This window comes from Anarhichas minor, unplaced genomic scaffold (genome assembly GCF_050575085.1).
Source record: "Anarhichas minor isolate MPS153535 unplaced genomic scaffold, ASM5057508v1 ptg000020l, whole genome shotgun sequence".
NCBI lineage: Eukaryota > Metazoa > Chordata > Actinopteri > Perciformes > Anarhichadidae > Anarhichas > Anarhichas minor.
The window spans coordinates 3,672,191-3,689,763 of NW_027466466.1; the positions used below are offsets into that span (position 1 = coordinate 3,672,191).

The window sequence follows — 17,573 nt, forward strand, 5'->3', positions numbered from 1 at the left end:
CCCCCGGTGTATGTGCGCGCGTGTCTCCTCCTCCTCTCTGCCGTCTCTCCAATCTGAACGGATCTACTGTCGCTCAGCTGGTGCTGCGACCACACAGCCAGAGGCTCTCCACTCGTCGCTTCGGTACTTCTGCTGTGGAACTTTATCTCCTGTGTGTGTGTGCGGTGCGTTGCGTTTGCGCGTGGCACCTCGCGAGGGTTTTTTGGGAAACTTGCTGCCGAGAGATGGACTGAAGCAAACAAAACCCGGCAAAGTGTGGATACTCAGAACGAGGAGAGTATTTGTGTTGAGAGCAGCCTCTCTGCGGGTTGAATTAGCACCATGGACGAGGACGACGGGCATCACGAGAACGGCGTCCACGCCACCAAGGACTCGGACCGACAGCAGCGGCTCAGGCTTTGTGTTTTAAACGAAATACTGAACACCGAGAGGGATTATGTGCGGACGCTGCTTTTCCTTCAGTCGGTAAGTTTTGACATTACCTCTTCACGCTGCTCGTGCTCACGTTCCGCTTTCTCAGACGCGGACAGAACGATGCGCCAAACCCCAACCGCGAATCCTTCAATTCACGTTTGTCTTTCATTTTGAACAAACATGCACGTTGTGTCAAGACCACAGGTGACATTGTATGAAACGACAGGCTGCACTCTTCCATTCGGTATATATACAGTGCGTGGTGTGGCACACGTTGTGAGATAAAAATAAACTTGAATATTTCCCCTCGCTGTAGTTTACAGGCTGGGTATGACGATAAACCAGCAGAAAGAAGTCCTGGGTTTGGCGTGACATTCTGTACACGCGCATAGCTCCTGTTTGCATCCTAACTTTTTAACCCCACGTTATTGTTATATATATTAGCACGCGACAGAGTTAGACACGCCTCGCATCTGTGGTTTACAGATTTTTATTAATTTTTTTCTCCACACCGACTTTTATTGACAGCTTTATTCTGAGGCTGCAGCCTGCTGGAGATGTTATAGGCGTAGACGTGTCGAACTTGGTGCGATCTTAGCTTCACGCTATCAATGAAAATATGAACGCTATGTGAGGAACACATTCCTGGTTAGATTTGTGTGTGTGTGTGTGTCGGGGGGGGATCATTCACACATCTCCATTGTGTGTTAAACCTCAGGTTCAAGAGAATCAAAGACGCCCTCAATCCACACTGGCTTTGCAAGTAAATAGATATTCATGAGCATTCAACACCACCACTGCTCCCTTGTCCTGACAGAGATGGGAAACCATCTCACACACTCATTGCACATTAGCTGCCTTTGATGAATGAAAGTCCTGGTCATTTTACCACCAGTGTAGACGTCTTCCACCTGCAGGAAGCTATTCGCCACGTTTGTCACTTCTTGTCATTTGTTGTTGTCTCTCTCCTCCTCGCCTTGTCATCTGTGGTGCTTGCACAGCGCAGGTGACTTCTGCGTCCAGCTGTTGCAAAGTCAGTGTGGTTTTGCTGACTTTATTATTATGCTTTATTGCTGCCTGTAAGGAAATCCCCTATTTTGTCGCAACAATGTCAAAGGTCAGGGTCGGCTCCAAAACACAACCCTCCAGCCGGTCGGGATTCTGGCTCCTCTCGCTCGCTTTGCCAACCCCCGGCTGACTCGGAGGATTGCCGTCATGTTTACTTGCTGTTTCTTCATGCCACTGATTCTGTTCATTCTCCAATTTCAACATCTGGCAAGCGTTTTGTCAAACATAGCCGTGGTTCCCTCTTTGTCTTGTGCTGTCACGCGTTAAGGAACTTCCTCAAATTTCTTGAAATAGTTCTGTTCGTCTGCACAGGCGGTTCACAGTAGCCCGGGGGAGACATTAGATTATCATACAGAGTTCAAGTCAGTGATGCATTGCTTTCTCCAGATTATACCCCCACATAATGAGATGATTTCTACAACATTTTGAGGGCCGGTCTCTGTGACACTGCTTCCTTTCTCAGTTCCGCAAGAAGCAGCCGAGGCTGATCTTCTGTTACAAGACAGACCAGGCAGCAGAGGGACATGCTTTAACCCCCCCCCCCCCCCCCCCCCTCCCCCAAAAGCCAGTACCGACATAATGATAAAGACAAAGCCCCAATGATTTATCAGAGAAGTCTGGAAGCCCCCCCCCCCCTCCCCTCTGAACATCTGAAAGCTGTCAGTGCCCTCCACCCGCTCCTCCCCATCGTCACATCAATTAGCATGTCTTGATTTAAGCCATACGGTGTGCAGCCAGAGGGGAGTCGGGCTTGAGAGAAAGTCTGTTATCACCTGGGTCTTTGCATAGAATGCTCTTTTAGAGAGACACACACACACTGCAGTCACATGTAAGTGTCAGAACTTAGGCTAGTCCTCATTTTCCCTTGTTATAAGGCCATAGGTTTTATTTTGATTCATGCACATTTGCAGTTTGATAATAAACACTTCTTGCATTCAATAAATCCTTTGATTTGGTAGAAAAAATTGGTAGATTTTTTTTATTTCTATGGTTAACAAGTGTCTTTGAAGGCTGCACAAGATTGCCCCCTTTACAAGTCATCTTCACATATGGGCACATACTGTGCAACCGAGCCTCGACACCAAAGCTCGCTGCTCCATATCAGTGGACCCTATATGTGATAGTATACAGTATGTTGTGCGTGCACTGAGACTATTCCAAAACCCACTGAATCTCCATATGGAGGACTCTCCATTGGGGCTCGGCAGCTTAGATTGCTTCAGGAGTACACGGATCCGCTGCAAATCCCTCCCATGCTCTCCCCGTCCAGGGTCCAGCTGAGCCTGCTCCCATCCCTCCACGGGAGGCCAGGCTCTGTCACCATGCAGCCTACTGTTGGTGTTGATAAGGGAAGTCTGTCTGTGGGAGCTCAGAACATATGGTTTCAATAGAGATGTGTGAGTGGTTCAGACGGGGGGTGCATAGTCCCTCAGTGTGAAGAAGCTAGAGCAGTGAATGAAAAGTGAGAGTGGTCATTTGTGTTTTCCAACACTTATTTTGTGATCACGGGTTCCAGTTTTTCAAAAAAAAATTCTGACTGCCTCGAATTCAGTTAGATAGCTTCCTACATTTCCCACAATGCCGTTTTACCGCTCACGGAGAATGATTGATATTCTGACAGTTCTTCTGTGAGTTACACATGTACAACATCTGTTGTTGAGCGTCAGTGCAGTGACATCACGGCGCAGATCACTGAAACATTTTCTGCTGTCACACCGGAGATACCTGGACGTGTTTATATTTGCCTCTTTAAGTCCTAAAAACATCACTATAGCCGTGTTTTTCTGTATATAGATGCCCCCCCCCCCCTTCAGCTTCTTTTCTTATCTGTTTCCTTCTGTTTAGGTTTCCCCCGTCTCTTTGGGGTTTCCCCCACATGTCCTCTTTAGAAATTGATCAGTGGCAGACTGAATGGCAGCTTGCACTCGCCCACATCACTCTCTGTTGCGTTCTTTTTTTCCTACCTTTGTACTTAGGCCCCCCCCCCCCTGTACAGAATCACTTCCCAACCGCAATGATTGCAAATGACACGCAAAAGAGAAGGTTATCCGGCTCTGGCGTCCCAGCCGTTTCTGCATGTCACTCATCCGCCGGCAATTACCAGCACCAACGAGCTCATCCAACGTGCTGGGAGGCAAGGATGTAGGGGCGGTGGGAAGGGAGGAGGTGAGAAGGGGGTTGGGGAGGTGTGAAAAGAGGGATTAGAGGATTCGTTTTGCTCAGCGCTATCAAACCGAATCTCCAAATCTATCGCTTCTTTGAGGCAGCGAGCCGATTCCTAGATTCCATTTTATTGTGATAACTGCTCGTTTCATGTTTTTGTCTGTCTGAATCGATCATTTCTTAGTGGTTAAAGATTAGTGGGGATTTTCTTCAGGGCTGCGCTTTGTTGATTTAATCTAGGCAACTGGATTTTCCCCGGTCACGATCCACCAAAATGTAGGCGATACCTAGAACAGGAATACGGTCAGTGGCGTCATACCCGGTAGACGATAGGGATTTTCCTTCAAAACCATAAAATTGGGGGTTTGCCTTTTTGAAAGCAGCTGTCTGACGTTTTTTTTTTTTTCTCACCACACTGACCCATGTCTTAGTGAATCCCGTCCAGTTAAGACAACAGCGGAAGCGCGTGGCCAATAAGTCAGTCAGCGTTTGGCCTTCCCTCTTGGTTCTGAGAAGTGTGAGACTGAGAGTAGGAAGGTCTCGTCGGATAATAGGAAACATCTGGAAATCCTGCCCCGTTTGACCCTTGCTTCAGGGGCCACACACAAGCCAGTTTACGCATCGCCTAACACTGCCGCCTGTTAGGTGTTCTGCTGTGTGGCTGCACGCACACTGTTAAAGCTGCACACCTCTTTCGCTGCCGTTGACTTTTCAGTACGTCCACCTCGCCGTTGACGAGGATTGCTGAGCAAACAGGACGGACGCAAACACATCATCCGACCGGTGCCCAAACAGACAGACATGCAGGAAGCCGGCCGTGAGCTTCCTCTCCAAACTTGAGCCTGCGTCTACCTCTTTTCCTTTTTTTGTTGTTTTTGTTTTTCCTCCGCTCCATCTCTCCAGCCCTCCCCATTCGGTGGGAAAGACCAGCCTGAAGTTTCTCTGGGTATAAATAGCTTCAGATTGTAACTCTCATCTTTGCCACAACGCCAGCGGTTTCAGTTCGCTGCAACCTCAGCCCAACTGAAGTCATACAAACACAGGCACACATCACATATATAGCAGGAGTGAAGCCTGTGCAGTCCTAACAGCAGGTAGTTACTGTGGCAGACTGCTGGGGGTCTGTGAGGGTTTGTTCTGTTAATACTGGGCTTTAATCTCTAGTCTCATCGTGTATTTTAAACTCACAGATTAATCAAATCTTTTTTTAATGCACAAAGAGGTATTAGAGTGGGACAGATATGCAAAAGATATGCTAGATGTTATCTACTGGCTTTGGATTTTTGGTTCGGTAGAGTTCAAAACAATGTACTCGCTCTCCAGGCCGTCTGTTTCCAAGACGTTCGCACACTAGCACTACCTTAAGCTGAGGTCGATGCGTACGCCACCGCTCTAACTTGCCACTGTGCATCCCTCCGTCTCACTCCGCATAATCGGTACCTTGCAGTGCCGCCTTTGCCAGACTAACTCATTACAATGCAACGTGTTACATAAACGGGGGGGTAAATGCCAGTTTCCAACTTAATCTGTGCCTTTTTTTTAAGTCATGTGCGCTAAGCCATTTCTTTGAGGCATAAGACTGCAGCAGGAATTTTAAGAATTCAACTTAACAAGTCTAAACCACTAACACCCGGAGGCGTGATGTCAAAAAAAAAAAAAGCGCCCCCCCCCCCCCTCATTCTCTCCACAAGAGATGTTTTCAGAGTCTTATAGATACGGATTAGCATTAGAGAAAAGCCACTCCACATGTTGTGAATGTTGACATGGCCATCCTTTTGGGATGTGTATGTATCTAATGGATTTAGTGTTTCCCTTTGAGTAGTTCTCTGTCAATGGTTGCGCAACTAAGGGTGAATCTATTCAGCAGTGGAATCTGAGCTGTGTGGAGGTGAGAAAATGTCAAAAAACCAGAAGTCACCAGCGTGACATCAGGTTAGCATTCTTTTTTTTAATGAAAACGCCAACTACGAGCTGCCCCCACTGTGTATGTGAACAGCTCTGTGAAGTGCTTGTCAACAGGCTGATATGCGATACAGCGGGTGACCCGGCCTGACTTGTAAAAGCGCGGCAACGTGAGATCTCTGGTGTCTCCTCGGAGATCATGACTCGGACAAAGTTGGGACACGCACTTTCTCAGGGTGGGTACTGGGTCCAGTAGCTGTGCAGCATGTTTTTTGTAGAACACTAGGGAGAATGAATAGGATGGAGGGATACCTACAGAGGGATACCCCCCCCCCCCCCGGGAGCTTCCTATGTGGTTTAGGAGCCGTGGCAGCGGGCTTACAATGTTTGTTTTCTTTCTCAAATGCAACCAGATGCGTGGTTCCTTTCAGGGTTAGAGGTCATTTGCCTCTCAGAGAAAAGTGGCGAACAACAAAACAGCCACAGAGCGACTAGACGCGGAGCTTCTTAAATGTCGAGAAGGAGACGTTTGATAAAGTCTGGGTTAGATCACAGGGCTGCTGAAGTGTTGCCCGATCAGGGCGGGTCGGGGTAAATGCCTGTATGCTGTCCAGCCAGGAAGCTGCTCACGGCACAATGGGACAAAGGAGCGTCACACACACACACACACACACACACACACACACACACACACACACCACATACATCACACACACACACACACACACACACACACACACACACCACATACATCACACACATCACACACTACCAACACAATCTGAAGTAGGTCTTCTTTTGTCTCTCGTCACATGGTACAGAAGCAGTTTCTGATATGGACTGTGGACTGATCCAGTCTATCTCATTAGAAGTGTTTTCCTACAAATAAAACCATCGGCTGTTTAACATACGGACGTAGTCTCCGTGACGTCACCCCGTCGGTTTCTGAAGCGCCGTAGCGATGCTCAAAGTGGGCGGCTCTGGCCGTCGCCATCTTGGCAGTGACGAGACAGCCCGACTCTAAAAAAAAATAAAAAATAAAAAAAGGCAAAGAGGTGGCTCGTAGGTGGAGATGACTCAGCAGAGCAGACGGGAAGCAACTAGCGACGTGGTACGGTACCCACCTGTCACTCAAAGTGGCCACGCCCTCAATTATGCCCAACTTTAAGCCTTAATATAACTCAAACGGGTGAGTTGCATAAAAAAAAGAAGAAGAATATTAGCCATAGAGACCAAAACCAGGCTGCAAACATGTTTTATTTTAAGTGCCTTAAAGTTGCATTCTCTCTACTGGCCAGCAGGGGGCGACTCCTCTGGTTGCAAAAAGAAGTCTGGTTGTATAGAAGTCTATGAGAAAATGACTCTACTTCTCTCTTGATTTATTACCTCAGTAAACATTGTAAACATGAGTTTATGGTCTCAATCTCTAGTTTCAAGTCTTCTTCAATACAGCATGATGTTCTTTTAGTAAATTATGGTCCATTTAGAGTCAAATAGACCATGAAACAGGGTATGCTTTAGGGCGGGGCTACCATGGCGCTGTCCGGTGTGGGAGTTGTTTGCATTCTCGTCTTACAACTTTAACCCTTTCACTGTGTTTTCAGTTCATGAAAGTTAATTGTAAACGGCTTGATCGTCTAAAAATGTCTCAGTCAGCGTTTGCTTGTACTCAGCTCCACCCTCTGGTATCACTTCTGGTTGCAAAGAACAATAAGATGGCGACAGATTAAATGCTGAACTTCTTACATACAGTCTTGTGTTTCGGAGCCAGCCTCAAGTTGCCATTCGTTTTGGCACTTCAGCATTGGCTTCATTCCTAATCACTCGAGGGTCCTTTCCGGTTCATTCTCGTCTCTTTGGACCGTTACTTTGTTCTCAGGTCTGCTCTTAATGTAGCATTCTCACTTCCTCTTGACACGCTTGCTGGTGTACGCGTTGTGACAAAAATGTGAATGAAAGGTGTGTCTAATGGCGCCGTGTTCAGCTAGTAGAGCGTGCCGCGTGCGACAGCCTGAGTGAGTGGTGGAACGATGTGACGGTGGTGGGAAGATGCGTGGAAGACGTGACGCTGCTGGATTCACCTTTCTAGCTCGTTCGAGGAAGTCTTATGCTTCGATTTTCTTGTCACTTTGTTGAACATCACTTTGAAGATAAACCATTTCACTTGACTAATTAGTGGGGCTCTTCGCCTATTTACGTTATTTAACCCCACGGGTTAAAGAGGCTGCCGACTCTGTTGTTCTAACTGTTCGCGACAGCTGCTGACAAATTCTTGGGGCCTGGTTCGCTAGAGGGCTTTTTTTTTTTTTTTTTGGGGGCATCTGTTGGATGCGATGACACTTTTTTTTTGCCGACTTACGTGGCATGACTAAAGGCCTGAGTCATACGTGCCGGGGCTGTTACTGCGATAATTTTGTTCTCACGCGCCGACAGGAAAGCTTTTAGGAAGCGGCATGACGTTTCTGACATGATGAATTACTAGTCTTTTTTTTTTTTTTTTTAGCTCAGATTAGTTTTCTGCCCTGATTTACATGACCCGTTACATTTTACAGGATGGATACGTCATCCTGTTAGTGAATGGAGCCCTTGTTTTGATGGGGATTTCACCAGGACTGCACTCTCTTGTCATGTGATCACACGTGATTCAGTCTCACAATTTATATTCCACACGGTTATCTCTCGGCTGTGCTGTTTTCTTGCACCGAGTCGGAATGTTCTGAATGGAAACGACCCCAAAGGCATCACCTTTTGAAGTGGAAACTAACGCGGTAGTGGCTGAGAAGTTGAGATATAATGTTGGTCAGTAGCATCAGTGTTTTCAGAGGTAAAATTAGACCTTTTTTCAGACAGAAAGGGCTTTAACTATCTGCCGCCTGTCTGCCCATTAAATACTGTTCTCTATCTGGTTGGTAAATACATAGTCACATCTAGTGGGTGCCCTCTATGATCTTCCCCCTTGCTTGGCCAAATGACCATTATTGTGTGGCATGGGACACTAATTTGGTTCTTTCCCACCTTTCTCTCTCCGTCTGTGACCATGACAGTGTTTATGTCTGGCCCGCTGAACGCCACATGTGGCATTCTTGGTTTTGGTTTTGCAAACTAAGAGTAAGTATGAAAGAAAACGGCTCTGAAACACACGTGTCCAGGTACTATGGAAAAATGTTGGGGAAAGAGCTTATGTAGCTTAAATGATCAGCCGTGCCCCATCTTTTTTTTTTCCCGTTGGGTCTGTCGGAAGCTTCCCATGTCTCTGATGGCTCACTCAACGCCATGCTATGATCCAGTCCTTCGGCACCGGAAAACTCCCGTCCAGATGGCTTCTGCAATCTGGTCCGCTGTGTTATCTCCCTATCGCCACATGTCACCCCTCGACAGGAAAGCCACTTAGAAAAAGGACGCATAGACAAACCTGTGTCAAGCACTGGTAGAGATGAAATTCAGCCTGTTATTGAAAGTCTGGATTTTGCATATTCATCATGTGCATCACACATCCATTAATGCAACAGAGCTGACGAGGGCCTCGTCTTGAACAGGAAGTCTCTGGTCCTCTGTGGTGGAGACGCCGTCTCATCCCCCTGTAGTGTTAGGTTTCCGCCCATGTGAGCGACTCAAAGAGCCTTGAAGTTTAAAGTCCTTCAAAGCGGAAGTGAGTGAGAGTGAGAGAAGAAGAGAAAAAAACTGGACAAGACTCAAAGGAGACTTTGTGTTTTGGTGATTGGCTCTGCCAAAAAGGGTTTCTCTTGGGCGACAGCGAGCGACTGGTTGGGCGGGTGAGGGGGAGCTGAGGGAGTTCTTTGGATGGTTGGGGAAAGATGTGAATTACGGCTTCAGTGAGAAAGTAGTCCGCTAAGGTTTGCCCGGGTCCCCTCATTGTGGCAGCGCCGCAGGCCCGCTCTCTGGCTCCGCTGTGCACGGCCCACAAAGAGGGGACTTCTTTATTTATTTATTCAATTTCATGCCACGTCGACCCCTGAACGGCCCCCGTCCCCTCTCCAAAACTGCCCTGTCCCCCTTTGTGGCCGGTCAGTCCAATCCTCTTCTCCCCCCCCAAAAGGAGAGCCCCTTAATGGACGCATTGTTTGTTAGCTTGTTGTTGTTTTTCTCTCGGATAAGGAGGGGTAGAGACTACTGAGAACACGCATAGAAAAAGTCCTGAATCTGTGGATCTGGGATCTTGTTTGAGGGTTGTTTCAGTAGGTGTGGGAACTGCAGAGCATTGAAAGGGGGCTCTCAGGGTCTTCTGGAGAGAGAAAAAAACCCTGACAAGTGTTAGAGCTTGTGCTTGATATACGGGGGGCTCTTGTGAGATATCTGAATTGAGCGAGATGGCCCAGCATTGTTGCTGAATGCTGATGTAGCCACGGGCAATCGGGGAAACGTCCCAGTTCTGTCCCCATTAACGCCATCTTTAGTCCCAGTATGGAGAAGCTGCTAGAGCGAGAGCAGCAGGCCCAGTATACTGATTCAGTTATGAGCTGCTCATGACTTGTAGAAAATATGTCAATTTGTTTCTAAATCTAGTCGACATATGTGTTTGTTCATATGCTAGGCTGTGGATATGAATGTGTTATTTATTTATTTCATGTGCAATATAACTTTTCTATTTCAGTTTCTATTAGGCTCGGGTGTTAGTGTTACTTCTTAAACACTTCATATTTTTGCTCTTATGGTAATTTACTTTTTAGTTGATTTTAGTTTTACCACGTTTAACTTACTTACTTTTTATACACTTAATACTTATTACTCTATCGTTCATGTCTAGATTTATATTCAGTTTTTTTCTCATACTTCAATCCCTGGTGCAAGAATTAATAAAGGTCTATCGTATCTCTTCTCATCTCTTAAGTTGTTCTTGTGATTCAGGACCCTACTACAGCCACAGATATGTTTTGTCACGTCCCTCCCTGTTTTTCTGTACAAAGTACTCTAAACACCTCTCAGTATAATGCAATCCAGTGCGACGCCACCACGGCTTCCACAATGTCCACTGCGTGACCGCGTTCTCACAGGCATCCATTAATCCCCATGTCATGTGGAGGACCTTCTCTGAATGCGAACATCCAAGTTCTACGGGTCCTGACTGTGAGTGACCTGAGGCCACACATCCCCTTTCAGCAGCCTAAATGTTCCCTGACTGTTCACCGGACTTACTCTCATGTCGCAACTGGTTTGACCATTACTTCTCTCTCTCGTTATTTCCCTTCTGTTATTGTGACCGCGTGAAGTTTCTCGCCTTAAGAAATAATTTTCGATTGCTAAGATCTGACACTTGTTAAGCAAGTGTAGTTTCGTGTTTAGTGGTGTGTATTTTTGTGAGCCAGCCCAATTTGCCTTGACTCAAAGATGTGAAGCGTGTTGCCTAGTTGGCTTGGCTGCAGGTAGAAAGCTCTGCTCAGAGGCAGACGAGGCAGACGCTAAGGCAGCAGGCCTCCTGCTCCCTGTCCAGTGGAGCGAACGCTGAACCCGCACCAGCATATGGTCCATCTGTATCCTCACACCTTACTGTCTGGCCCCTCTTTGCCCCCCCCTACCCCCCACCCTCCCAACGCAGATCTGACCCTTTGGCAGTTGGTCATATGAAGCAAAACCGTCCTAAACTGTGATCACACCGTCTGGGGTGGCGGGCGATGCCGGATGTTGGGTTAGACATGTTTTTTGGGGGGGTTTTCAGCCTGCCAAGTGCTACGATGGGCGGCGACGAGATCATGTGTAAATAATCAAAACAGAGGCTTTGTGTTTCCGTCCGTTCCTTTCAATCCATAGCATAATAAATAGCACGGTCTCCCTCTAGTCATTTAGTCTTAAACACATAGACAGCGTTCTCATTACAGTGCGGCTGTTGCGCCATAAAGTTCAGGGTGAAGTCCATAATTTAAATCCCTTTTCAAGCGCACAGTGTGATTTATTTGTTTGTCACAGTTTGGTTGCATGCTAGCGCGAATCTGTGAGACCTAACTTTAGGAAAACGCAGTCGAGTTAGCGGCCAGTCAAACATGTCACATACTTCCTTCACACAAAAGCCACACTTCCTTTTTTCCGAGGCAACATCTGCCGCTTTTGTGTCGAGAGGCGCTGCTTTGTTTGTATTCCCCCCCCGCTGAGTCCAATCGCCGTCTATCTGCCTGAAAAGGAAAAACAAACTTGTCAATGATTTGGTCTTCAAAAAAAAAGTGTCGGCTTTTGTTCAGTGTGATTGCTCTGTTTTCACTTCCTGTTTGCTTGCCACACACCTACACACACCTACACACACCTACACACACACACACACACCGACAAAGGCATGCATGGGCACTTCTTCTGTTGCAGTTTGGGCTTTTTAAAATTGTCTTCACTCTTTCTCGCGCACAAGTTGCTGCAATAAAACGGACAGTGACTCAGCTTTGCGGCACGTGGCCATTCAGCAAGTAGCCCGTTTGACAGCTTTCAGTGGAACTGATGCAAGGGACACCAAAATGTGACCTGCTCTTCACACTCAATAGCAGAAGTGAAAAAGTAATGCACTCTTTGCAGAGTCAGTCATGTGCTGTCATAATGCAGCATGTGTGCACCAAGCAGCATCTTCATGATGAGGCAGGACCCTTGTGTGACCAGGGCCAAAGCAGCTGTGGCTGATGAGGTAGAGGAGGAGATCGGCAGTTCAATTCCCGGCTTCTCCTTTGTGTGGTCAGAAGACCAGAAAGTCCATTTGCAGTGCAGTGCAGACTTCTACCAGACATTCGTTGTGTTGTGGACCTGAGTCTGAGAGGGCTTTTTCCAAACTGCCTCTGAACTTCGACGGAAGGTTTCACTCTTGAGTTAACTTACCGGACTCTTGGGCCAAACGACATCAAGTACAGAAAGTTAACAAGTGTGAAAAACACCTGTGTGCAACGGTCTTTCTATGCGGGCAGAGGAAGAGGTGTGGGCCTGTGAAGGTGCTAACAAAGAGCTAATACGCTATGCAAAGCACACAGGCTTGTTTCTGGGAACTTGGAGTGATGTAGGTTTGCACTTTGCTGTTTAAATGAGATCAGGCAGCCGTTTGAATGTCTCACCTTTTTCTTTCTTTTTTTTCTGCAATAAATGTCCAACTGCATACTTAAGGACAGGCTTCTGGACCATTTACATTATCACACTGTTCCACCAGCCTGGACCAAGCCAATACCTTTTAAGAAGTGACATTTGGTGTCAGGATTTGAGAGTGTGCTGCTTCAGGTACTTCTGTTGTGAATGGATCTGAAGTGCTTGTACACACTTTGGAGGGTGATTGAGGAGGAAATAATGTAGAACAATTATTGAGCAACAGAGAGAACTTGAAGAGAGTCCTGGCAATGATGTCAGTGCTGTAATGCTTGCACAACTGCAGCGCAGAATATTAAAGGCCTGATGACTAAGAAGAAGAAGTGTTCGATGAGGAGAATAAGCAGGTCTGATTATGAAGAATGTTATTGGTTCCTCTTCAACAACTAGAGTAAGATTAATCTGTACATTTTTTCCATGAAAAAGTGCGAAAACTACATTCTGTCTCCTGAAACTACCAAATATTATTATGACTGATAAGTGAAATGTTTTGCAAAATGTTCAAGATTACAATGCTTTCCATAATGAGATAACTTTAACGTTTTATATTTCAGAAAAAAAGCCACCACATGAATAATGTATAAATGGCTCCAAAAAGCTGTTTTAACCATTACAGCATTCTGTTGTTCTGGAACTCGTGACCGTGACCTCCCTGGCTGCTTTCCCACTCTGAAATAGTAGTGGTGTAATTCTGCATTAGTGTCGTGCTTGGCAGCCACTTTGTGGTCTATGAAGAAGCTCCATCACGGTTGCGTTGCCAGCCTCCCGTGGGATTGTATCACGAGCAGCCCCCCCCCTCTCAACAGCCCATCACCCCTGTGGCAAGAGACCGCAGCGTGCAGCAGCTGAGCCCCCCCCCCCCTCCTCTGTGCAGACACTCTGACTCATTATTACGAGCACGGGGGTATCAAAAAGCGAATTTGGTGTCCCATCTCACCGACTATTATTAACACATTGATTGATGCCATCGCTATTTTTAGGAGTCGGAAAAGGCAACTGGGCATCTCATGCACAAGATATAACAAGCCAAGTGTGTGTCACCTGTGGCTCAGTCAGATCTCAGTAACAGACGAGAGAGAGTTGTTGTTATTGAGTGATTGTTGCCCCGTATACATGTACATATTATTTTTCAATGTCTGATCCTCCACTCAACGTGATTACACGCCCTTCGGCTCACTGGTCACGATGTGGCGAAAAGAGGCAGCCGGGTCACCTGAGACGGGAGATTAGAAAGCAAACATCCAGCTGCCTCTCAGCATGTTCATTAAGAAGCAATGAGCCTAACGAGCGCGCCCAGTGGGTAGCGTATTACAGTGCTCGTCATGACTACTATGTTTGTTTTTCATGATTGATTTTTTTTTTCTTCTCCTTTTCCAATAACAACTGGCTTAGCTGCGTACTGTGGAAAGGATGGCTCTTTTCAATATTCATTGTGTGTGTGTGTGTGTGTGTGTGTGTGTGTGTGTGTGTGTGTGTGTGTGTGGCAAGGCTCCAAGGTATTGTCCTCTCCATGCAAATTACGCATGACTTGCAGTACGCTGAGGGTTACCTGAGGGCGCGCTCACATCTGTGTGTTTCTGTGCGAGTTGGAAATATCAACTCTGTTTTATTTTTTTCCTTTTTGGTATTGAATCGTGAAGTCGATCTAGACTCAACAGATGCCGCGTGGAATCACGCGTTACTCGTCCGTGAGTATCGGTAGCCTGTCATTTTGGCCGAGTTACAGATTCAGGCCGCGGACGTCAAAACTTCTGCCACGTATGACTGATCTGTCTGTTCTCTCACCGGTGGTCATTACGGTTAAGGACTTCAGAAGTAGCTGAATACGAAAGTCCAGATTGCAGAATTATGATGCTTGGCTTTCAAAGTACAACGAACTGCTGTCCATCAAACGTCAAAATCCTTCCAATTATACCCATAATGCTTTTGTTTCGGGGCAATTTCCCGTTGTCGATTCTGATCACGCTCACCAAATATTACAGTCCAGACTGTAAAACGTTTGCGCCATGCTTGGAGCGCATGCCCGGTTTATGCTCTGCTCTGTTGTCATGCTGGTGGACAGAGGGAGCTCCATCTTTTTTTATTCTCCCTCTAATAAACCTGTGTGCTTTGTGACGGAACAATGAAGACAGCCAACACAACCCTGGGTGAGAATGGCCATGTCACGGGGCGAGACCTGAGCTGAAAGGATCCCTTTGTTGCTCCTTCCCTCCATCCTCCCTGCTGATGGCCACATCTGTGTGGCACATTTTGTTTCAAACAGCGAATCCCGTCCTGGATGGTAGGTGTCCATAGAGAATGACTCCAAAGTCTGGATGCTTTAGTTCCCGCCCACTGTCCTAACATTGTCCCTTTTGCCTTTTTTTTGTTTTCCCTCTCTGCTCTCGACTGAGGAAGAGCCTTGTTTCCTCTCCTCGTCCTCTCTGCCAGTGAGCAATCTCTCAGACGAGTGACTCCTCCAGTGTGGACACGGTACAAGTTGCCATATGGGAGATTTAATTAGTGCACGCCTTCGAGCACAATCAGCGCCCTCCCAAAACCAGTCAAGAACGCGACAACTGCCGCTTCCCTTTAATACTGGTCTTAATTAGCGAGGTCGCAGTTCGCTGCCGAGGACCTTTGCTTTCTATTTTGGTGCAACTGACGCAAAAGCCAATAAAAAAAACCAAAATACTGGAGACAATCCTCCCAACGTGTTCGGCCTCTGAGGAAATCATATGATTGCAGCCTGCTGCTCGGCTGGCTGCGTTCTATCTTTAGAGCAAATGTGTGATTACAAGTGTCAGTCTTTCATTACAGGCAAGGGACTTACTGTAAGTAATGCATGTAGTTGGCTGATGTTCTGTGTGACTGTAGAGCATTCAAGGGTTTTTCTTTATATTGTCGGCAAAAATCCCAGATTTTCTTACTCGTCAACATTCTGGGTTGCTCTTGATAATCCACAGAATACAGAGCCAACTGCTTTTATACAGACTATCTTTTCCAATTAAGTATATTTGGCCTGGATAATTAATCTTAATAATTTTATAGTACCCACCTAAAACGTAGCGTCAACTAAAATGATCAAGAATCGGATTGATTGATCGGATATTGCCTGATCTCATGTGGGAAGATGTTCTATCTTTAATATGTTCATCATTTATTTAACGCTGATACACCGAGAAGTAAAAAGGGGTTGAAACATGTTGATTTTTAAAACAACATCCAGCACCACTGAGACGCTGTTGCTGCTTGAAACATGTTTACTGTCATTGTAGTGAGGCAGGAAATCTACTACAAAGATGATCTCAAAACCTGAACAAAGGAATCTAGAAAGAGTCCACTAGAACCACTGACCCTTTCACCTGGCAGTGTAGATCATTGCGCTGCTTCTGTCATTGTAGCTTTTAAAGTGTCAGGCGTGAATCAGCTGCAAGGTTTCAGAAACAACAGCAGTATTCTCCAGTGACACTTACATTTCAGATGTACATTCATCATTGAACCCAGCGGTTCTTTTCCACCCTTCATCCGTGTGGCACACTATCACTTTTCACACTTGAGGCTCTGACATGCAGGAAGGAGCCTGCCAGATGAAGGAGGCTGCAGGAGTAGAGTTTTATTTGGTTTGGGGATTCATATCTCTCTCCCCTTTCATTTTGCCGACAGTATCGGTGTCTGGAGATGAGGCTGCCAGTCAGATGGAGGCAGGTTGTGTCTGACAGACGGAGAATTGGGGAAGAGAGAATAAAAGAAACTGTTTGCACATTCACTTCCCCCTCTCTGCACCCTTCTTTCAAAGTCGGGATTGGCAGGCGCGTGCACACACACACACACACACACGCACACGCGGACAAAACCGCACACGCAAGCAAAGCCCAACTTGACGTGAGCCTATTGCGTTCGTCTCCGGTGAAGTGGTGTGTGCAGACGCTGCAACAATTAAGCAGTTCTGTTTTCTCTTTCTTCCAGCTGGATGCCCAGGTGCATTAGCTTCCTCTACAGCGGAGCCATGCAATGAGCTTTAAGTGTCACAAGACAAACACGCAATACCTAAGGGATAGTGAAATAACTGTGACGCGTCTTTGTGGAGCGCCATAAAAGGCGATTTTCCCTTAAGTATGTGAGTGTGCATGTGGCTGTCTGTCGCTCAAGGGCTTGTGTGTTTTATGCTCATGTATGTATCTGTTTCCTCAAAGCAAAGAGCTCATACGCACTCATGTTAAAAAAAAAAAAAAAAAAAAAAAGAGTAGAGGGAAGCTGGACTTCCACTCCCAGGCAACGCTTGTGTACACGCACACAGGTTTTTAAAAAAAGCCTCCACTTGTTATCTTGTTTATAATAGCAAACTCACCACGCTTCTGTTCTCATAGACGGAAATAGTCGTCAACAAAAAAAGAGTTATTCTTAAACCTGCTCTGTTTCTGTTTCCCCTTCAGGCATTTTTACACAGAATCCGACAAGCTGCAGATGACCAACAGTGCCTCTCACCAGAACATGTCAAGGTATGGCCGGCCTTTAAATACTACAAAAAAAAAAAGCCAAAAGCTTCTTTCTAAAATTCTTGTTTTTTTTAATATTATGAATCTCAAACATGGTATTTGCTCTCTTTCCCCCACGTCTCCGTCCATCTGTTGGTCACTTCCTTGCCCTTTTCCCTCGCCTTTTCCCTCGCTTCCTTCCACCCTGCCTCTTTATCTCTTCCTTCCTCTGCATCCCCTCCCCTTACATCACCCTTCCCCCCCCCCCCCCCACCCTCCCTGTTTTTAGATTCTGTTTTCAAATATTGAGGACATCCTGGAGTTGCACAAAAAGGTGCTGTCTGAAATGGAGGCCCTTCTGCAGCCCAATCCCCATCCCCAGCATGCACTGGGAGACGTGTTCCTGAAGTTTGTAAGTAGCACATGACACACACACAGACGGGCATCAAACAGCAGACGGTCACACGGATCACGCATGTGGGAGTGTGTGCATGCATGCAATTCCTC

At 46.5% G+C, this 17,573-nt stretch overlaps 1 protein-coding gene across 1 annotated transcript in view; it reads left to right on the plus strand.

Annotated features, from left to right (window-relative positions):
- Positions 1 to 20: 20 nt before the first annotated feature.
- prex1 (phosphatidylinositol-3,4,5-trisphosphate-dependent Rac exchange factor 1) overlaps positions 21 to 17,573 on the plus strand; it is a 76,663-nt gene continuing 59,110 nt past the window's right edge. Inside the window, exons 1-3 of the mRNA XM_076095520.1 lie at positions 21 to 465; positions 17,025 to 17,090; positions 17,356 to 17,478. Of these exons, the coding sequence (XP_075951635.1) occupies positions 322 to 465; positions 17,025 to 17,090; positions 17,356 to 17,478 (333 nt within the window). The 5' untranslated portion in view covers positions 21 to 321. The remainder of the gene's footprint in view (positions 466 to 17,024; positions 17,091 to 17,355; positions 17,479 to 17,573) is intronic.